Here is a 22,720-nt window from a genome sequence, read left to right as displayed (position 1 = left end):
CGTCAGGTACTTGAGTACTTGTTTGAAATGTAGAATCTCGAGCCCCAGGCCTGCTCTATTGAGTCAGAAACTCTGGGGTGTGGCTCAGCGATCTGTGTTTTAGCAAGCCTTACAGAAGATTCTGGTGCATGGTAAAGTTTGAGAACCACCGCCACAGACAAACCGGATGTGAGCAACATATTGGGGATGATATTGGGAACATCAACAACCAACAAGGTATTAATATCTAAAATTTACAAGTTACTTCTGCAAATTGACAAGAAAAAGATAGGAAGCCCAATAGATAACGGGCTCAAGACAGGAATGGGCAGTTCACTGAAGGCGAAGCCCAAAACCCCGACAAGTATAGGAGAAGATTCTGAATCTCATATAATCAGAGAAATTCAAACAATGAGATGCCACCTTTCACCCAAACTATAGGCAAAAATTACAGTCAGATAATGTAAAAGCTAATGAAAACGTGGGGAGACAAGCATCTTTCACATGCCATTAATAGGATTTAGTGACATTTAAAACATATATGTGATCCGCTAATTCCACTCGGGTATAGAGTCCAAAGAAGTTTTCACATAGGCCCATAAGGTCATGTTCAAAGCTGTTCATCACAGTGTTGTTTGTGATGAAAGGAAGTTGGAAGCCATCTGGTTGTCCATCATTGGGGCGGGGGAGGGAATAATTAAAACCGTGGATGCTCAGGGCACCTGGGTGGCTCTTTAGGTTAAGCCTCTGCCTTCAGCTCAGGTCATGATCTCAGGGTCCTGAGATTAAGCCCTACATCAGGATCTCTGCTAAGCAGGGAGCCTGCTTCCCCCCCTCTCTCTGCCTGCCTCTCTGCCTACTTGTGATCACTCTCTCTCTCTCTCTGTCAAAGAAATAAATAAAACCTTTAAAAAAAAAACATGGATGCTTAACTTGGAATGCTTTGCAGCAATTTGATGCAATAAGCTAGACTTTCCCTCAGCAACGTGGGTCTATCTTTTTTTTTTTTTAAAGATTTTTTTTATTTATTACTTTGACAGAGATCACAAGTAGGCAGAGAGGCAAGCAGAGAGAGAGAGAGGAGGAAGCAGGCTCCCCGCTGAGCAGAGAGTCCAATACAGGGCTCGATTCCAGGATCCTGAGATCATGACCTGAGCCGAAGGCAGAGGCTTAACCCACTGAGCCACCCAGGCGCCCCAATGTGGGTCTATCTTAAATATCATATGATGGAGTGAAAAAAAGGGAAGCAATGGAATTAGATTTTTCACACAACACAGTTCATGTAGTGTAAATACACACACAAAGCGTTGTGTGTATCATGTTCAGGGACACATATCAACACGTAGGGTGGGTGTGCACTGTGGGGAGAGGAAGGAGTGTGGGGAATGAGGGGTGAATTAAAGCAAAACAAAACATCAGAGGGCATTGAAGGACTAATTACGATGGGATGGCCATTTGCTACAAACTGAGGATAAATCATGGAACTCTGGACCTAAAGCCCTAATAATATTACTTTAAAATCGTGATCATTGTACCTGCCTCGTGGTGAGTACCATGTATCTGGCCATGGAAGGCTCTGTGAAGTTTTACAAATAAGTTTTTGCAGTTCTGTGTTAGTCTCTTGTCTCCTCTTAGGGCTTTTACTTTACTTTTACTTGTCCTTACGCTGACTTCTCTGCCTCTCCAACCTTGCCAACAGGTTTCTTCAACTACCCTGGACTCCCAGGATGGTAGCTTGTGGAGTCTGGGGGAACTTTTCATCTGGGGCTTGAGCCCAGAGCCGGGGTGCAACTGAGCCATGGGGAACAAGTCCTATTTCCTCTTCACAAACTTCTCCAAGGGTCTTCTTACAGCCCATCCTCTCTTCAGTTCCTACCCCACTGCTCCCAAGTGAGATAGGCAGGACCAAGTCCGAAAGTATCAGGTGTGGAAGGGAACAGCTTTTATTGGGTGCCTATCAGGTGCTGGACCCAGCCCCAAGACCTTGACTTTTGTTAGTCCCCAGAACCACCCTGAGAAGTGGGAGGCGCCCACCTCATCCAACAGATTAGGGAATGGAAGTCACCAAGAAGAGGTGAGAACACTAACCGGACAGGAGCCCTAGGTCTGTCTGGCTCTAAATCCAGATCTAAACAAGCAGCTCTTTCAGAGTTTTAGGACCAGGACTGGGACCCCGATCATCTACTTCTGACTCAACAGCCAGCAGAGAAAAACCCCTGTTTCACACTGATGATCCAATTCCTGCCATGAGGGGGAGGGGCGACCCTGACACTTAGAGTCCTAAGAAGACCCTCGACACTATTTCGTATGGTTAGCTTGAGGTAATCTCTAAGGAGAAATAGGAGATTCTCTTAAGTTCCTTCCCATTCTTGGAACCTTAATTTCTCAAAACTGTGAAAGAGAACTGCCTGGGCTCTGGGGCTTTTTTTCTGTCTGCCAGCAGGTGGACCCCACCCCTCATCCCTCCGTTGGCCTCCAGAAAGTTGCGGGAGTGGGAGGGCAGGGAGGGAAGATGAGCGGTCCTGGGACCGCGCCTGGGGCTAGCGGGACAAAGTGGGGCGCTGCCCATCCTGGTCTGGCAGAGGGGCCCACTGAGCCTCCGGCAACTGCGACATTAGGGCCCCGCCCCCTTCAGGACATCCTTGGTACTGCAGGGACTGGAGCCCCGAAGGCAGGGACGGATGCCGGGGGTTGTGGGGGGGGTGGGGGGGGGTGGAGGCCCGCGTCCGTTGCGAGGGGGTCCCTGGGCCCGGGGTCTCACAAGCAGGAGCCAGTGAGACGCAGCCGGGATTGTGGGTGCGTCCCCACCGTCCCCTTGTCTGCGGTTACAGGTAGTTGTCCTCCGCCGCGTCCCCCCCACCCGGGGAGTCCCTGGCCTCCTCGTCCGTGCTTTCATCATCGTCGGGGGCCAGCGCCTCGATGTCGTGCGTGATGTCGGCCAGCAGCCGGTGGAAGGCCTGTGCCTCGGGCCGCTGGGCCGCGCCATCGTAGCTGCGCACAGCCGACGCCGACGTGGAGCTCATGCTGCGCTTGATGCGGCCGAAGCTGTCGGTGAGAATGCCGCCCTCGCGGATGCCCACGCCCTCCAGGAAGCCCTCGAAGTAGCCGATGTCCTGGTCAGGAATGAAGGGCCGCATCCCTGCGGGGCCGAGAGGCCGGGAGACTCCTCGAGGTTCAGCCCTCCCCTTCCCACATCGGAGCCACCTTCTTCAGAGATCTGAGTCCAAATCCCTGCTCCGCCCACTGGTTGGTGGCCTTGCTCAAATTCCTCGCCTCTGCACCAGAGCATAATAATCTAATGCTCTGCACAGAGTAAACGCTCAATACAGGTTAGCTTGTCGTTGTGACTTGTAACGGTTACATCCCCATTTATTAGTTGTGTGACCCTCATTAAATAGCTACTCTGAGCCTACTTTCCTCACCTGTAAAACTCAGATAATCGCACCAGTTCTCCCGGTAGGGTTGTGAGGAGGTGCCTGGCTCACACTGAGGGTCCCAGACAAGTCAGCCCGTTTTGCCTCCATCTCTACTCATTAGCCATGTGCCTTCAGTACTTTGCTTCTCTGAGCCTCAGTGTCCTCATCTGCAATATGGGGGCAATAAGTTCCCATTTTCCAAAACTGACGCATTCAAGGAGGGTAACTGCAAAATGCCTGTTAGCTTATTAGTATTATCATTCCTGATGCTATTATTAGCCTTTCTTACCAGCAGCGTGACCTTGGACAAATTCCTTAGCCTCTGTGAGCCTCAGCTGCCTGTGGGGTGGATGGGGAGAATCACTTCCTCGCCCAGTTTTGCTATGAAGGTGAATGGTTATACTAGTGCTCTCTTCTTATGTGCCATGACGGCAAGCATGTCTCTCTTCTGCTCTGCCCCTTTCTCCTCCCTGAGATGGATTTCATGATCTTGGCTTTATTGGAGGCTGAAGAATAGGAGTGAACACGTCTAGCCTGATGCCTGATTGGGAATGTCATGGACTATGTAGGGGCTTAGGTGACCTTGGGGGGTGGGTTGGGGGGCTCACCAAGGAGGAGGAACTTGCGCCGGTCTCCATAGAGCTTCAGCAGGCCCGCACAGTAGTCCTGGATGGGCAGCCCCAGCCGGTACTCTCGCAGCAGCATCGCAAACTGCTGGATCTCAAGGGGTCCCAGTTTACTCCGCAACTGCAGGGACAAGATTCAAGATCAGTCCCAGGGAGCAACCCCCCACCCAACCTCTGCCTAAAAGACCCAGAGCCCTCTCTGTAAGGCTATATTTGGCCAAGACCTCCCTTGAAACCTTCCCATGGCTTATTGCGGAGGGGGGCATCCAGATCCTCTGGACTAAATGTAAGCATGGATGTGGATTCAAGCTGCCTGAGTTTGCATCCTGGCCCCTTGGTCAGCTCTGTGGTCTTGGGTAGGTGACAACTTCCCTGACCCTTACTTTTCTTATATATAATGAGGATAATGGTGGCACTTCCCACCTTGGTTATTGAGATTAAAAAAAATGCATAAAAGGTATATAGAATAGTGCCTGGTATACAGCAAACAATCAGTGCTAGCTGACACTTGTTAAGGCTTTCACAAGCTGGCCTCTGTTTACTTTCCTAACCTCATGTCCCACCCTGATCTTCAACGTCTGCTTCAATTATGTCCAGGATTATTCATGATTCCTGAAATGCTCCCTATGATTTCTCCAGTCTCCAGGCCTCTGTTTGTGCTGTTCGCATTGCCTGCCCCAGCTCACCGTGACCATGTAATCTTGCAGCTGCTCGAGGCCCGGGCCACTGTGGTCACTGCCGCTGCAGTGGGAGCCATGGAAAGAGGGTGTGGACGTGCCACTATAACACGCTTCAAATGTATCCTGGGAGCCATTGCTGCAAAGAGAGGCAGAAAGGGGGGCCCTCACTCACCTCCCTCCAGCTCCTCTCAGGTGGAGGTGGGAAGGCAAAGCTACCAATGCTCTGGGCCTGAGGCCTCATTTGAGATCCCATTTTGGCCTCTAAGGCCACACATTTTCTGGCCCTGAGTCTCTCTGCTGCCTTAATGCACCCTCACTTTGCGTGTTTAGGCCACTCTGCCTTCTCTCTATTCCTTTAGGACTCCAAGTACCTCTTCACCTCTGGGCCTTTGCACATGCTGTTCCCTCTGCCTGAAATGCCTCTCTCCCCCCGTCTTGCTCGACTAACTCTTACTCTAACTCTTACTCGTCACTGGGGCTTAAATGTCACCTTCCCAACATTTTCCCTGACCCCCTCCCAATGACTGGGTTAGATCCTCTGTCAAATGTGGTCACAAACCCATAAGTCCAATCATGACATTTGAGACCTTTCCAGATCCCCCAATCAATGTCCACAGTGGCCTCTTGGCTGCTGTGCACCAAGCTTCATCCTGCTTCTTCCTAAATTGGTTTTTTTTTAAAGATTTTATTTATTTATTTGACAGACAGAGATCACAAGTAGGCAGAGAGGCAGACAGAGAGAAAGGAGGAAGCAGGCTCCCTGCTGAGCAGAGAGCCCAATGTGGGGCTCGATCCCAGGACCCTGAGCTGAAGGCAGAGGCTTTAACCCACTGAGCCACACAGGCGCCCCTGCTTGGGATTCTCTTTTTCCCTCTCCTTCTGCCCCTCCCCCTGCTCGTGTGCTCTGTCTCTCTCTCAGAATGAATAAATAAAATCTTTTTTAAAATAAAGGATATAAAAGATTCTCTACCCCCTGCTCTCTCTCTTTCTCTCTCAAAAAAAAAAAAAAAAAAAAAAGTTAACCTGCCTCCTGTTTTCTAAATTGTTCCAGAACCATCTTGCATTATTACCTCCAGAAAAGCAGTGTGGCATAGTGGTTAAGGGATGTGGACCTGGAGCTAGCCTGCTCAGGTTCAAATCTCAGGCTTACAACTTACTAGCTGTTTGACCCTGGGCAAGCTGCTTAGCTTCTCTATTCTTCAGTTTTTCCATCTGTGAAATGGGATGACAAAAATGGATGTCACAAGAACTAGAGGAGTCTGTGCAGCACCTGGGGTCATGGACTATAAGCAGTAAATGAACAATAGCTACTGTAATGTTGCTTCATGCATTGTTTTTTTTTTTTTTTTTTTTTTTTTTTTAATGCAATGCTTGGGGGCACCTGGCTGGCTCAGTTGGCAAAGCACGTGACTCTTGATCTTGGGGTGGTGAATTCAAGCCCCATATTAGCGGTAGAGTTTATTTTTTTTTTTAAAAATGAAGTGCTTTATAGAACAGCACTAGGCACACATTAAGCTCAAAGGTTAGCCATTATCATGATTGCCATCTCCCCGGCAGATATCAGGTTGTTTAAGGACCGGCCCAAGTGCACACAGTATTAAGAAGGTGAATATATTGCTGCCAAAGATTGGGGAGGGGGGGTCAGGCATATATTACAGGCAGAGATTGCTACCAGTCAAGCCTAAGGCCTTAGTAACAGAACCATCATGACCAACTTGTCCCCCAGTTTGCCTGGGACTTCCCTGGTGTTAGTACTGAAATTCCCATGTCCAGGGAATGCCCTCAAGGCTGGGCGGGGGGGCAGGCTGGTCACACTAAACAGAACCCTAGACAATGTTCCTGGGTGAGTTTGTTATGCTGCACTTTCCAGCCTTGCTGGCCGCTAGTGGTGACCACGTGACCAAGTTCTGGCCAATGAGACATAAGTCGTCAGGTGGGACTCCCAGCAAAGCTCTTTACCGAGGCCTCTGGCAGGACACTGTGATGACAGTCAGACATCTGGTCCATGAGGTGACTTTGAGGATGGGAACAAGTGCTAAGGAGGGGAGAGAAGAGAGGCCTGGACCCCTGCCATAAACGCCTGATCTATTTTATATAAGAGACAAGGTGGGAAAAAAGCTATCTTGTTTAAAGCTCCATCTTTTTTAGGGTTTTCTATCACATGGAATTAAAACTAAAGTAAACCCAAGTCATTTTTTGGTATTAGCTCTGACTTGGGCTCTGCAGGCGACTGTGTCTGGAAGATGAGCAGAGAACTATAGGCCTACATGGGCCCTGTTCTGGGTTCTGGTCCTCCCCTGGGCCTCTCAGAGTCTGGGTTTGGATCCTCTGAGCTAACTAAAGCCCAGAGAGATCGGTTTACCTACCCCCCACCCTCAGAGTCCAGGGTGTCAGCACAAATCGAGGTGGGGTCATTTTCTCCCACCCTCTCTTGCCCACAAGGGGCACAAGAATGCCCAGAAGAGTAACCTTAATTGTGCGGGGATGGGGGGGGCAGGACGGTACCCACAAGGAGCTGCAGCAGCTGAAGTCGGCGTCATAGGCGTAAGTCCCATCCGTGCGGCAGCTCTCACCTGGGGTCAGCAGACAGGTTGGCTGTCAGAGGCCGCAGACCAGGGACCGACATCCCCTGCTCCCTAAGGCCCCAACCTCAGCCCCTCCCTGTGGCTGGGCTGGTGGCGGGAGCATGGATGGCCTTGTAAGCAACCGTAAGGGTATTAGCTTTTACCCTGAGTGAAATCAGGCAGCGACTGGAAGATTCTGACCACGATTCCTACCCCCACCACCCAACACACAGACAGCCTTTGGGGGGCAACTCACCCCCTCTCCTGGCCCTCAACTTCCCCAAGGCTGGAACACCACCACCTTCCTGCCTGCCTCACAGGGGTCTTAGGATAGCAGGTAAGGTAAGAGGTGAGTTAATTTTTTTTTTTAAAGATTATTTATTTATTTATTTGACAGAGAGAGAGAGATGACAAGCAGGCAGAGAGGCAGGCAGAGAGAGAGGAGGAAGCAGGCTCCCTGTTGAGCAGAGAGCCTGATGTGGGGCTTGTCCCAGGACCCTGCCATCATGACCCGAGCCAAAGGCAGCGGCTTAACCCACTGAGCCACCCAGGTGCCCCGAGGTAATGTTTTGAAAACTGTTTGAGGCAAGAAAAAGAAAAAGAACTTTGAGGGGAAGAACCCCAAATCTTGAGAGGATAAAAGCACTATTTAGTGAGAACTTGCCCTCTACCTACGCCTGTTACTCTCTGAATCCACTAGCCTTACCCTTCAGATCTTGGCTTGCTCAGTGTCACTTCCTCAGGAAGTGGCTTCCCAGGTGAGGCGGGTTCCTCAGTCTGTGTTCTCAGAGTACAGTGTGTGGCTACATTTTATTTATGCAACTATTTAATTACTGTGGGTCTACCACAGCAATGCAAACCTTGTGAGAGCAGAGGCACGTCTGGTTCTAATCCCCAGTATATCCTGGTGATAGCAGGTGCTTCAGTAAATATTTGTTGAATAGAATGAAGTTGAAATATTTGTTGACTTATCTAATTTACCCATCATCCTGTGAGAGCTGATGAGCCATCCCAGCTTCCCCATAACCACAGCCCACGGATGGGAATGCCTCCAGAAGGAAAGAGCTCTGTTGCTGGAGCTGTGAAGGCAGGGAGCACACTGAGGGGGCTGTGGCTGAGGAAATTTACTTAGTGGCCTTGAAGGCAGCATGGAACTAAGGCTGTTGCAGATAGAAACTTTAGAAATCAGATACATCTTGGGTGCCTGGGTGGCTCATGGGGTTAAAGCCTCTGCCTTCGGCTCAGGTCATGATACTAGGGTCCTGGGATTGAGCCCCACATCGGGCTCTCTGGTCAGCAGGGAGCCTGCTTCCTCCTCTCTCTCTCTCTGCCTGCTTCTCTGCCTAGTTGTGATCTATGTCTGTAAAATAAATAAATAAAATCTTAAAAAAAAAAAAGAAGAAATCAGACATATCTGGGTTTGAATCCCAACTCTGCCATTTACTCGCTGGGTAACCTTGAACAATTTATTGACCACTCTGAGCCTTAATGTCCTCATCTGTAAAACTGGAATCATAAGGCTTCAGAGAGTCCTTTCATCTACTCAAAAAATACTTGTCTAGCATCTGTGATGTCCTTGGTCCTATGCTAGGCACAGGGAATACAATGTGAATAGGACCGACAAGGTTGCTATGGGATTAAATAAGAATTGGCACATTGGTACTGTGCTTGGCACACAGTGGGCGCTCAAAAAATGCCTCTATTAGTTTTATTCTCATTCTAGCCCTTGATTGCACTCAAGGGTGGGTCTGAAGATCTTGGGTTTCACCTAGATTCCTGGTGGAGTCAGACAGCTCAGGAAACAGAAAGTGCATGTGTTTGGATTTCTGCAAAGCAAGGGCATCAAAAAAGAAAGCAGGGAGAAAAGTTCAGTTTTGAGGGGCTCATTCTGAATCTGGCAGCACATCTGTGAAGAAGCTAAGTTGGAGGTCATCGTGAAAACCGACATTTTATTTTAACTACATAAGGGCGGCAGGAGTTGGGGGGGGGACCCTATAACTGTGGTAGAGATCAGGACTCCTAAAGGCAGTCATTGGCCCTGATTCCTGGGGAAGCCCCCCTCCCCGGCCTCCTCCCAGGGAGGAGGGCAGCCTGGAGTTCCCATACTCACTGCGGCTGCACAGCCATGGCCGCTCAGGCGTGGATGTGTAGTGGTAGCCGGCCCGGTCCACGCACTCAATGCTCTGGTCCCCGTAGATGATCTGGAAGACCTGACAGATGAGGGCACAGGACTCCTCAGCAGCATCCTGGCCCAGGGAGGAAGACAGAGAGCTCAGGACCTCTCCAGTGGCCAGGGTACCCCTATCCCCTTTAACAGTGTCAGGAGGCTTGTGTGGCCATACACGTACCTATGGGCACTTTGGAGGGCATTCCCTATCAAAATTATATGGCCATCCTCTGGATTTTGGACTCCTTTATAGAGTCCAGCAGCAACTCTAAGTCTTCTGCTCTGAAAAATGCACCCCATATTTCTAGGGGATTCATAGGATATCCTGAAGTTTATCTAAAATAAGTCCTAGGAGCACCTGGGTGGCTCAATGGGTTAAGCATCCAATTCTTGATCTCAGCTCAGTTCTCTTATCTCACAGTCATGAGTTCAAGCCCCACACTGGGCTCCATGCTGGGCATGGAGCCTACTTAAAAAATAAAGTAAAATAAAATAAAATAAGCCCCATTTTGTTAAATTTGCCAGTGGGAAGTTGAGGCTCAGAGAAGTGAAGTGATTAGCCAGGACTAGAACCCAGGACTCCTGACACATACGAGGAGGAGGAAGAATTACATGTATAAAAATTTTAGGCTCAACATAGTTACTACTACTGGATGCCATATTTAGGTATGAGCTTCCTGGCACCCAGGGCAAAAATGGAAGTAGGATGAATACATAAACTTCAGTCTCTGATAAGAGGCAGGAATTTTAATTCTTGGGTGAAAGTTTCTCGAGACTACAAATTTGAAGAAAAATTTGCCTTTCTAATTTACCTCTTTATGTCTTTAAGCAAGAGACCCAGAAAGACAATTACCGATGAGACCATCTTCAGGTACCACTTCCTATTTTGTGTCTCTAGAAAGCTCAGGGTATGGATTAAAATATAACCCAGGAGAGACAGGATTGATCCTTACAATAACCCTATGAAACAGACATGGAAGATCCTTCTGTTACAGTTAAAGTCACTGAGGCTTAGAGCGGTCCCGTGACTTACCCAACTCACACAGCAAGTTCTTAGCATTGGTTATTATTGGCACTCAGGTTTATTTTCTTTTTTAAAGATTTTTATTTGACAGAGCATGAGAGAGAGAGAGAGAGAGCGCATAAGCAGGGAGAGCAGCAGAGGGAGTTGGAGAAGCAGTCTCCCTGCTGAGCAAGGAGCATGATGTAGGACTCAATCCCCAGGACCCTGGGCTCATGACCTGAGTCAAAGGCAGATACTTAATGGACTGAGCCACCCAGGTACCCCAGCACTCGGTTTTTGTTTTTGTTTTTAAGATTTTATTTAGTCATTTGACAGACAGAGATCACAAGTAGGCAGAGAGGGAGGCAGAGAGAGAGGCAGAGAGAGAGGGGAAAGCAGGCTCCCCACCGAGCAGAGAGCCCGATGCGGGGCTCGATCCCAGGACCCTGAGATCATGACCTGAGCTGAAGGCAGAGGCCCAACCCACTGAGCCACTCAGGTGCCCCACCAGCACTCAGGATTTTTTTTACTCTAACTCCTATGCCCTCCATTGGACCAAGGCCTTGGAGAGGAGGTCAGAGAATCAGATACTCCTGAAAAACAACTCTTTATTTACTCATTTTGCAAATTCTCATTTAGTCCCATTTTAGGCACTGGGCCAGACTCCAGGGTCTCGGGGTGAATTAGATGAGGTCTGTACCCTAAAGCCCTCACAGTGCAGTGAGATTAACAGGGCACGCTGTTCCCTCTGCTCAGAATTCGTTTTCCTGCCAATTCGCCTTGCTCACTCCTTCCTCCCCTTCATATTTCAGTTTAAAAGGCACAACCTCACTTTCTCTTTGGAAAGTGGATTTCCTTTCTCATTATCACTGCAATCTGCTTGTTTTCTTCTTGGTCCCCGTCCCAAGGTATAGTAATATAATCCCTATCTCTTCGTCCATTCATTCAATATTTATCATGTGCCAGCCACTGTTTTAGGGGTCAGAGATAACAGAGTGAACCATCCAGAATGCACAGGTCTTTTGCACTCCACAAGGAGACCAGTCTGGCTAGAGTGAAATGCATAAAGGGGGACCTAGAAAGAGGAGTCCAGAGAGGAAATGGGCTTCAGCCGCCACCATAAGGTGGGTGGAGGGTGGACTTATAAGCAATTGTAAGGACATCAGCTCTTACTCTGCGTGAGATGGGGAGCCACAGGAAGATTTTGAGCAGTGATATGTTGTGACTTACGTGTTAACAGAACTGCTCTGATTGTGTGTGTTGGTGGGGGGAATGGGAGACAGATTATAAGCCAGAGCCAAACTCGTGATCTAGATGCATGACGCGGATGATAGAAAATGGGGTGTGGACCTGGGGGTTGGTGAGAAGTAGTTAGGTTGGGTTATATTTAAAAAAATAGGGCCAACAGGATTTATTGACAGAATGGATGTGTGTTGCGTGAAAGCGAGAGGAGCCACAAGTCACTGCCAAATTTTGATCTGAATGAGGCAAGGACAGAGCTGCCATTAATCAAGACAGGGAGACAAAGGGAGGAGCAGGTTTTGGGGGAGAAGACTGGGCTCTTAGCTTTGCTGAGAGATAAAATTTGGGGCATTCTCAGTAAGGTAGGTATGGGGTTGGGGGAGGGGTTGGGGGTCCTGGGTTAGAGGAGAAGCTTAAACAGCTCAGGACTTGAAGATCTCTGTAGATTGTGAGCTCCCTAAGGGAGGGCCCCAAATATGTCTTGTTCACCTCTGCATCCATAACACTTAGCCCAATGCCTAGGACAAAGCTGGTGCTCAATAAAGATGGTCAAAGGAATAGAAGCAAGGGTGAATATGGAGAATGGAGGGCGGGGAGGAGAGGCAAAAATGAAAGGCTTCTGCCTTGAATGACTGCCATAGTTAACGAGAGTAAAGGCTCTGAAAATCCTGGGTCCCAGTGTTGAAACTACCACCACCAGTTTCCTGTGTGACCTTCCACAAGTTACTTAGCCTCTGGGTGTCAGTTTCCTCCTCTATAGAATGAGGATGGTTCTGATGTTTGCCTCTAGGGGTTAGTGAGAGAATGAAATGTGTTCGCGCTGGTTCCTTGTCTGGCACAGGTTGGCATTCCATTCGTGCTGGTAATGAGTGTCCTCGTGATTGTTACTGTGGTTGTGCCGAAATTGACGACATGGGAGAAGGAGCAGGGCTGAAAAGAGGGTTAGATCAAGTCTGTTTGGGCTGTTTTGAGTTTTCATCCCATTGAGTTGGCAAGGGGAGGCGTCCAGGCTGGAGATTTAGAAACCCTTTGGCGTCTGGAGCGCACAGGTAGAACCTGAAGTCCTAGGTAGGGCCTCAGGAGGAAGAAGGGAAGAGGCCAGGGTAGACCCCAGGAACGGGGCGGGGTGGGGTGGAGGACAACGCCCTCCAAATTCCCCCGACGCGCGGGGGAGGCAGGGCGCAGGGGCTCCGGGTGCCCTCGGGCTCACCCTGTTGGCCACGGCCAGGATGACAAGGTTGCAGTAGGCGTCGGGGCTGGGGTCCTGCGGGTCGAGAGGGTTGGAGCCCGGGTGGCGCCGCTCCCAGCTGCCGCCGCCGCCGCCCGCCTGCCTCCGCTCCCAGCTGCCGCCCGGCTTGCCCGCGCCGCCGCCGCCGCCGGCGTGCCGCCGCTCCCAGCTGCCGCTGAACGTCTGCCGCCGCTCCCAGCTGCCCGACGCCCGCGCCCCGGCGCGCTGGCGCTCCAGGCTGCCGCCGCCGCCGCCCCCGGCCCGGGCCTCCGCGCTCGCACCCCCGCCCCACGCCATCCGCCAGTCCAGGCTGCAGATGGTGTGGCGCCGCTCCGTGGTACCCCCCCGCCGCTTCTCGGGCGCCGCGCCCGGCTGGCCCGGGTCGCGCCCCGCGCCGCCGGGGCTGGCGTCTACGCCGGCTGGCACCGGGTCCACGCCCAGACCTAGGAGGGGCGGGACCGCGGTCAGGAGATCCCGGCTAAGAGCCCCTTCCCGAGACCCGCTGGGGACCAGCGGCGCCTGGCCCTCGAGGCCAGATTCGCCCCCCGCGGTCCCTTACTTTTTGGGGCCCGCCCCCGGCCTCGGCTCCACCCCAGTCTTCCTCGCGGTCTGACCTGTCCCACAGTGATCCCCGCCGGGAGCTCCGCCTCCCCGGCATACGGTCACGCCCCCAGTTCAGACTCCGCCCCCCGCCCGAGCTCTCAGCTTGCCGCTGCGGGTCTCTGCTTCACCACGCGCTCTAACTTTAGGTCCCAGAATTTGGGCCCTTCCAGCCTTAGGCCGGCGGATCAGGCGGTCCACCCTTCAACCTCAACCTCAACCTGGGGCTGCGTCTTCTTGCGTATGGCCATGGCCTGCCTTAATCTCAGGGTAGTGTAGTCAGTCCTTTTCCATCACACACCATCCACCCTCCGCGGCCCATCCCTCCCCACTCCGGGTCACGCCTTTCCCAAAACTAGACGCTGGTTTTTTTTCTCTCCCGGTTCACCTCCCGGTCCCGCCCCGGCCCCGCCCCACTCGCTGTACCGGTCTTAAGCACCAGCAGGTGCAGCGCGTCGTCCTGCAGGTAGGAGGCGGCCGCGATCTCATGCGTGGGGATGCGCAGGATTAGCTCCTCGTTGTCGCGCCAGGTGAGCAGCAGGCAGCGGGCCGACAGGCTCAGGATACTGTCCTGCTCCGCGGTGGTCTTCAGCGGCAGTTCCTTCAACTGCTGCAGGGTGGGTCGGATCTCTTGGGTTCCGGAGAGGCTTGGGTGGGAGAGGAAGAAGGGGACAAGACCCAGCCCTAACCCTCCCCAGGGCCTCACCCTGGCCGTGTCCAGCAGCTGCAGGAGCTCGTCGCGGCTGGAGGGGTTCAGTGAGGAGGTAACCCAGGTGAGGTGGCCCAGGAACTGGACAGGACATGGGAGGTAGAGGTGGGAGAAGGGCACAGAGAGGTCACCTTGAAGCCTGGAATAACGTAGAACTCCTCATTGACCCAGTGTATATAGACTGAGGTAGAACTATTTGAATTAATAATAACCTGATAGTGGACACAGAAGCCCCCCAAAATGATGCCCTAAACCAATACATTCTTCATTCTTCATTCTCAGTTATAACTTAATGTCATCACGAACTTTAATGTTATTCAATGTAAGATATTAACTCTTTTTTTATTTTTAGCTTTGTTCTTCTAGGTGAATTCCACCAATCAAACTTTTTTCTTCTTTTCTTCTCTATGAAATTTCAGTCCCCAATTTTTAAGTAGATTTATTGGTTAGCTCTACCCTCCACATATGGTTGCCAGGTGAAATACAAGATGCCTGTTAAATTTGAAGGTCACATAGACCTTGAATACTTTTTAAGTTTTTTAAAAAAGTATTTTTAGTCCCATGCAATATTTGGGACATAAACAAGTACTCACTGTTTTTCTGAAATCCACATTTAACATGGCAGCCCATTTTTGCCAAATCTAACCCTCTTACTCCCATATCAATCTTCCCTGGATAATGAGGATTCTCCACTGGTGCTCATGAAACAGTAGTAAAACCCTTGTGTGACCTCTTTGGCTTGCTGAACTGGGTTCCTTTAACAAGTTCGTACACTGTCGGTAAAATCTCACAGGAAGCTATGGCTTTGCCCATCTCTCTCCCCTGTGTTGAAATGGAAACACTGAGGCTGAGCGGGTGGGGGTCATTTGCTCAAGGTCCTCAGCATAAAGCAGGAGCTAGGCTGGCGTGAACCCAGCTCTCTTTTCCCTGAGCCTCCCCTCTGTGAGACAAGGCTGGTCAGGGCTTGGTGTGAGGCAGAGAGGTACAGTCCCTCCTGATGGGATCCAGAACATGCTACACCAAAATCTGGCATCTTGGCATATGGAATATCTTTTTCTTAAATAAAGAGTAATTTTAATAGTGATAATAACAAAAAATATGGAATATCTTAAGCTTGAAGGAACTGAAGTAAATGGTAAGTGGGAAGGTTACTCTGATCTTCCCCCACCCCTCTTTCCTGAAAGCAGGAGATAAATCTCCCACCTGAAACGTCCCCTCCCTCTCACGGACCTGTAAACATTTAATAAAATGTGCACGCTTTTCTCCTGTTCATCTGTTTGTTGGCTTCATTTTCAGACCCAGCCAGGGCCCTAAGAGACTTGATGAAAACCTTACCCCTCCTTTACTCCTCACCACAAGAGTCTGCATGCCCTTCTCATCCCACACGTACCTTGACCTCTTTCTCCAGATAGTCACACAGCAGAATCTGAGGGTCGATGAGATAGTCAGGGGGGTAAAGGGGCATCGAGTGCAGGGGCCGGCGACTCACACTGGTCCGAAAGGCAGCCCGGCGCGCGGCCTTGGGGAACACCAGCCTCCGGATGGGGGATACAAAGCCCTGGGAAAGGGGGTGGGGGGGTGGGGGACAGGGAGATGTGGGGGAAAACAACAGTAACCACTGCAACTGGCTTTCTCCGAACACTTCCCCATTGGACATTTGACTTCTTTACATAGTACCTAATTTAATTCTCATAGGCTCTGCAGAAGCGGTACCTTTGTGATCCCCATTTTACAGATGGAGGAACTAAGCCTCAGAGAGGGAACTAGCTGATAAGGTCACCAGCTAGTGGTGGTAGAATCATGAGTGCAGTCTGGCTCTAAAACCTCCATTCTAAACACCCAGGGGAGGGTGGAGGGCCTACTAAGACCCATGTCCAGGCTGAAGGAGTGGGTCTAGGCTGGGGCAAGTAAGAAAAATATTAAGATGCAATGTGGCTGAGTGGCGAGTGCATAGATATTTGTCACGCTATTCTGTGTGCTTTCTGCCAAATTAGAAATGGCTAATAAGTACATTTCAGGAGAATCCACAGACACCTGCATAAAAAATGACCTATAGCAAGGCTCAAGAAGCCAGTTCTGGGCTCCAGCACAGCCCAACGGAATCTAAATCTCACAGTCAAGAGTGAGGCCCTCTTTAGAGCAGTTCTCAGTGAGTGTGGGTCCTGGATCAGCAGCAGCAGCACGAAGGAACTTAAGAGAAATGCACATTCTCCCATTCTATTCTAGATCTACTGGATCAGAGCTTGTGGGTGAGACCCAATGATCTATGTTTTAACAAGCGCTCTAGGTGATTCTGATACAAGCACAGCTCGTATCTTAAAACCAGTATCTTGGAGCCTAGATGAAGTATCTGGACGTTCTGAGAAATGAGAACCAATGATCTGGGAAAGGGCGTTCCAGGCGGAGGGCTTAGCAGTACATCTGCCCTCCCTGGAACAGACAGACAGATACCTTCCAGGGAAACCCAGCCAGCCAGATTGTTGGGAAATACTCCCAACCTGCTTCCAGGGCTTTCCTGGGGTTTCCTCAGACCGAGAGTCCAACAGACAGACAACAGACCCATTCCTCTGCAGTACAGACCCATACATCTGCAGTACAGATGTAAACCCCCGGGGCTGGCTGAGTGTGAGCCTGGAGATGTGTGAGGTCTATTGCAGCTGAATGAGGAGATGAATGAACCCTTTAGACCAGCCTGATCTGGGTTTCTTGGAGGAAGAGGGCTGGGTGGGGGGTGGGAGTGGGAATCTGAGGGACCCCCTGAATGGCAAAGACAGCCAGGTGAGGCGCCCAGGGAACCAGACTAGAAAACTTCTGACAGTAAGGAGGGGTGAGGATCTAGAGGGTGAGGAGGAGGAGGACCCTCAGGCTGAGGCCTTCGGAACAGAGCTATCCTGACATAAAGAGGGGGAGGGGGCAGGCTAGGCTGGAACCCAGCAGGGGAGCAGGTAGGTGTCTCAACCTCCATAGCCAGTCTGGTAGCACAGAATTGCCCTGGCTGAGGTCCTTCTGTTTGGGGAGGTGAGGAGCAGAGGAATGGGTCTGTTGGCTGTCTGTTGGACTCTCGGTCTGAGGAAACCCCAGGAAAGCCCTGGAAGCAGGTTGGGAGTATTTCCCAACAATCTGGCTGGCTGGGTTTCCCTGGAAGGTATCTGTCTGTCTGTTCCAGGGAGGGCAGGCGCCACTTGAGAGTAGGGGAGACAGGGTAGGGAGCTTGAGCCCAAAGGTCCGACGGCCCAAGGGTTGGAAGGACAGTCTTTTCAGATGAGAAGAAAGACTCTACCCATGCCAGTCCCTGCCCACCCCAGGCCTCCCACTTTACCAGCTCCAGGGGCATTTCTCTACCCTGCATCCCTCCCAAACTCCCACCTACCTTTTTCCCTTTCTTGACTTCATATTCCATGGCGAAGCGTCCCCTCCGATCTTGCCACCCTCCTGACCATCCCCTCCACCCCCAACACCCCCCCCCCCCGGCCCCGCCCCATGAAGTTCCTTTGTTCTTTTTCCTGCCTGGTCGGAAACTCCACCAGCCCTGGAGTTCCTGCCCCTCCTGTCTGATAGTGAGCAGAGGTGGGGGGGCCGGAGGCAGTGGGTGGAGGACTCGGGCTTGGGCCCCTCCAGCTGAAGAGTGGAAGGAAGCCCAGCCAGAGCAACTGACCAGGGAGAATGCCTCCAGCCTCCCTCCAGAAGGTTTGCTGTTGAAGGGGCTTGGGAATCTAGTAAGGCTGGGGCAGAGTCCCCCAATTTGGAGTCCGAGAATCCCAAATTCCAACCCTACTTCTGCCACTGACCTTGTTCTGTGACCTTGGCAAGGCAAGGCAGTTCCCTCTTGCACCGTTTCGGTTGCCCCCTCCTCTCTATGAGGTAGAAATAAACATTACCTCCCTCTCTGGCTGCTGTGGTGAGAGATAAATGCACAAGTGGAGAGGGAAATGTTTCCTAAACTATGGAATACTGTGTCCAGGCAAGTTATGATTTAAAAAATTAATCATTACCATTAAGGACAGCAGTATAAGTGGGCTTTGAGGATAAGCTGCCTGAGTTTGAATCCTGATTTTGTCACTTACTAGGGTGATGACCTTGGGCAAGTCCCTTATCCACTTGTTTCCCTATCTGTAAAATGGGCATAATAGCAGTCTGACCTCATGGTGACCTTGTAAGGATTAAATGCACTTGGAAGAGCTCCTGACACACATGAAATGTTCAGTAAATATGAACTATTTAGCTATCTATGTGTCCTTGTGTCCTGGGCTGTTTTACTGTCTCTTGGGAGAATATTAGCAAGGCAAGTTTCTCTTTGTGTGCTGAGCACTTTACATACATACATACTTTACATACCTCATCTCTCCCATTCCTTACAATATTGGGGTATCCTTATACTATTATATAGATCGAAAAATCAGGCTCGGCTGCAGAGGCTGACCCCAAAAAAGTCATCAAGTTTATAAGAGGGGGACCCGGGATTTCTGGTCAGTCTGAATCTGAAGCCTGGTTCCCTACCTTTAGGGCCAGCATGCTCAGCAGGTCCCACCCAGGACAGTTGAGAAGTTCCCAACGGACCCATCCACGCCTTGCCATGTACCTGGGTCCGGGTTCTGGGCTGATTTGCTGTATGATCTAGGGCAGTTTGCTTATTTTAACCTCTTTGAGCCTCAACTTCCTCATCTTTTCAATGAGAACAATGATCCCAAATGCCCTGCCCTTTAGTCAGAGGTGTGGTGAGAAAGATACCAGACTGTGAATGAGAAAGCAGTTGGGAATCGGGAAGTGCAGGGGCCCAGGCACTTGATTGTTTTGAAAGTTTCTTCTGGGGGTGCCTGGGTGGCTCAGTGTGTTAAAGCCTTTGCCTTCGGCTCTGGTCATGATCCCAGGGTCTTGGGAGGGAGCTAGGGTCTTGGGATCAAGCCCCGCATTGGGCTCTCTGTTCAGCGGGGTGCCTGCTTCCTCCTCTCTCTCTGCCTGCCTGCCTACTTGTGATCTATCGGTCAAAAAAAAAAAAAAAACTTAAAAAAAATTTTTTTTAAAAAAGCAAATTTCTTCTGGGGTCGCCTGGGTGGCTCAGTCGTTAACCATCTGCCTTCGGCTCAGTTCATGATTCCAGTGTCCTGGGATGGAGCCCCACATCTAGCTCCCTGCTCTGCAGGAGGCTGGCTTCTCCCTCTTCCATTCCCCCGCTTTGTTCCCTTCTCACTGTGTCTCTCTCTGTCAAATAAATAAATAAAATATTTTTTTTAAAAAAAGAAAGTTTCTTCTGAAAGCATAAGTGTACAGAAAGAAGGAAGGAAGAAAGAAAGAAAAGAAGGAAGAAAGAGAGAAAGAAAGAATGAATAAAAGAAAGAGAGAGAGAAAGAAGCACAATTGTGCCAATTCAGTGCCCATTGGAGGGAGAAAGAGCTCCCCACTACCTCTGGGAGTGGGGGGCACTGGAACCTCCAACCACTTGCCTTCCCCCACTTGTCTTCCCCCTTCCCTCCCTCTGGGGGAGGGGAAATGATCCAAGCTGCTTAGCACTAGCTCACAGAGTCACTCCCTCCTGCTCCCCTGTATCCGGCTGGCTGTCCTGTCCCAACAGCAGGAAGTGAGCTCTCCACAGCCCGCTAGGCCAACAGGAAGAGGCCCGGATATGCAACCCAATTCCTGTCTGCTCCAGACACCAATACTCCCACTTAACTCCTTGAGCAAGTGCCAAATCCTCAGTGTCCTTATCTGTAAAACAAGGACTTCTGTTCCTCCTGAACGAACTCCAGGTTCCCCGAAATGCTGGGAATATCAAATAGGACAAGAAGCATTCTGAATGCTGCTAGAAATAGCAAACTCTCTTTGCATAGCCTGCGATGCCCACACCAAGGCCACGAACAGGTCAAGCGCTTAGTAAATGTCATTGGAAGTTGGCACAGACAGGTGGACCTAGGTTCAAACGTGTATGACCTTGAACAGGTGATTTCTTGGAGCCCCAGAGTTTCATGTGTCAAAAGCAAGATGATGATGGTGCTTGTCTCATAAGGCTGCTGCAGGGATTAAATGGGAATAGAAGCATATATGATGGGAACACTGATGATTACAATTGGCTTGTGAGGATAAAGAAGAAGTTGTATATATGTGTATGTACATATGTATACACACAGACACACACAGTGGAATATTACTCAGCCATAAAAAAGGAACAAACCCTTGCTGTTTGCAACAACATGGGTGGAACTAGAGGGTATTGTGCTAAGTGAAATAAGTTAGTCAGAGAAAGACAAATACCATATGCTTTCACTCGTGTGGAATTTCAGAAACAAAAGAGATGAACATAGGGGAAAGGAAAGAAGAGAGGGAGGCAAACCATAAGAGACTCCTTTCTTTTAAAGATTTATTTGTTCAAGGGGTGCCTGGGCGGCTCAGTTGGTTAAGCATCTGCCTTCAGCTCAGGACATGATCCCAGGGTGCTGAGATCGAGTCCCAGATCAGGCTCCTTGCTCGGTGGGAATCCTGCTTCTCCCTTTCCCACTCCTCTTAATTGTGTTTCCACGCTCGTCCCTCTCTTTGTCAAACAATTATACAAAAATCTTCAAAAAAAAAAAAAAAGAGATTTATTTGAGAGGGCATGTGCACTCATGCACGAGTGGGGTACGGGGCCGAGGGGGAGAGAGATAATCCTGACTGGACTACCCACGGAGTGTGGAGTCAGAGGAGGGGTTTAATCCCATAGCCCACAACCTTGAGATCATGGTCTGAGCTGAAATCCAGAGTCAGATGCCTCATGGACTGAGCCACCGGGGCACTCCAAGAGACTCTTAACTATAGAGAACAAACTGAGGGTTGCTGGAGGGGAGTGGGAGGTGGTAGCCTAATGGTGGATGGGTATTAAGGAAGGCATTTGTGATGAGCACTGGGTGTTACATGTAAGTGACAAATCACTATATTCTACTCCTGAAACTAATATTACAAATGTGTTAACTAATTAGAATTTCAATAAAAACTTGAAAAATTAAAAAAAATTAGAGGCACCTGGCTGTTTCAGTTGGGGGGGGTGGGTGTGACTCTTGATCTCCAGGTTGTGGGTTCGAGCCTCACATTGGATGTGGAAATTACATAAAAATAAAATCTTAAAAAACTAACTTTTGAATCAAAAAAGATGAGTAAAACAAAATCTTTGCTCTCGAAGACTGAACAGTTGTGGCAAATAGGATTTCTTTCTTTGGAGCTTCATTCAGCGGATTGGCAGGGGCTGCCTACAGCTCTATGTAGAAGATTATAAAAACCAGATCTACTCTCAGCAGGAAAAAGGGATTGAGTATCAATGCCTGCCATGGGACTAGAGGCGGGAATGTGGCAGCAGGTGGACAGCATATATGCTGACCCCAATCAGGCTAGCGGGAAAGACACATAAGCAAAATCTTGGAGACAGGCCAAGTGACTTGTCTGGGGAAGGCAGAATCAGGAGCCATTCACCAAGTCCCGTTATATCCAAGCCAAGCCTTGAAGGACATATGGAAGGAAGGTCACTGTAGACAGAGGACGCAGCCTGAGCAAACACACAGTGCCTGGGTTTGATGCTTTTGGCTGCAGAGATTAGACTGCCCAATCAAAGGGCTTTGACCATAAGGAAAATACATTACCTCTCAAGACAAGAAGTCCAAAGGTAAGTGATTTCAGGGCTGGCTAACTGAGCAGCCCAAAACGGCATCAAGTCCCATACATTTTTTTTTTTAAAGATTTTATTTATTTATTTATTTGACAGAGAGGGAGAGAGATCATAAGTAGTCAGAGAGGCAGGCAGAGAGAGAGGGGGAAGTAGGCATACTGCCTAGCAGAGAGCCAGATGTGGACCTTGATCCCAGGACCCTGAGATCATGGCCTGGGCTGAAGGCAGAGGCTTAACCCACTGAGCCACCCAGGCACCCAAGTCCCATACATTTTTTACTGTGCTGCTGTTATGGGCTAAATTATGTCCCCCTAATTTATAAGTTGAAACCCTAATACCTAGTACCTCAGAATGTGGCTGTTTTTGGAAATAAGGCCTTTAAAGTGGTAAATAAATTTAAATGAGACTGTCTAATCTAATCTGACCGGTATCCTGAGAAGAGGAAATTTGAACACACAGAGAGGTACCAGGGGCACATACACACAGAGGAAAACCCACACAAGGACAGAGTGAGAAGGCAGTCATCTACAAGCCAATGAGAGAAGCCTCAGGAGAAACCAACCCTGCCGACACCTTGATCTCAGCTTCTTGCCCCCAGAACAGTGAGAAAATACATTTCTGCTGTTTAAGTCCCCAGGCTGTGACATTTTGTTATGGGAGCCCTAACAAACTCATGCAGTTGGCCAGATGCCTGCAGTGGCTTTTGGAATAGTACAGACATGATGTCATTCATCATTATCCTGCTTTTGATGCCATCAACCCTTGATGAGACTGAAGGGTTTCCCCGTCTTGAGTGTCTTTTTATTGTGAAGGAATGCCTGTCCCACAGATGCTTCAAAAGACTTCCCTTAGGAGTCTAGGAGCCAGATGTATTAGCCA

The 22,720-nt window shown here is 49.9% G+C and overlaps 1 protein-coding gene across 3 annotated transcripts; it reads right to left on the bottom strand.

Moving 5' to 3' along the window:
• Positions 1-219: 219 nt before the first annotated feature.
• On the bottom strand, positions 220-17,671 carry CCM2L (CCM2 like scaffold protein). Of its 3 annotated transcripts, none has more exons than XM_082745961.1 (10): positions 17,585-17,671; positions 15,605-15,772; positions 14,212-14,295; positions 13,932-14,115; positions 12,888-13,348; positions 9,376-9,511; positions 7,211-7,274; positions 4,708-4,837; positions 4,004-4,142; positions 1,900-3,118 (listed from the first exon to the last, which is right to left on the bottom strand). In XM_082745961.1, the coding sequence occupies exons 1-10, from the start codon at positions 17,612-17,614 to the stop codon at positions 2,805-2,807; spliced, it is 1,710 nt and encodes a 569-aa protein (XP_082602087.1). In that variant the 5' UTR covers positions 17,615-17,671; the 3' UTR covers positions 1,900-2,804. The 3 variants fall into 3 exon arrangements, with proteins under 3 accessions (XP_082602089.1, XP_082602087.1, XP_082602088.1); XM_082745962.1 differs by having other exon boundaries at positions 9,376-9,475; XM_082745963.1 differs by lacking the exon at positions 7,211-7,274 and having other exon boundaries at positions 220-3,118.
• Between the last annotated feature and the right edge of the window lie 5,049 nt (positions 17,672-22,720).

Source organism: Mustela nivalis (genome assembly GCF_964662115.1).
Source record: "Mustela nivalis genome assembly, chromosome: 8".
Lineage (NCBI taxonomy): Eukaryota > Metazoa > Chordata > Mammalia > Carnivora > Mustelidae > Mustela > Mustela nivalis.
Note: the sequence above shows the minus strand (reverse complement) of the source record. Positions and strands in the feature narration are given on the sequence as shown.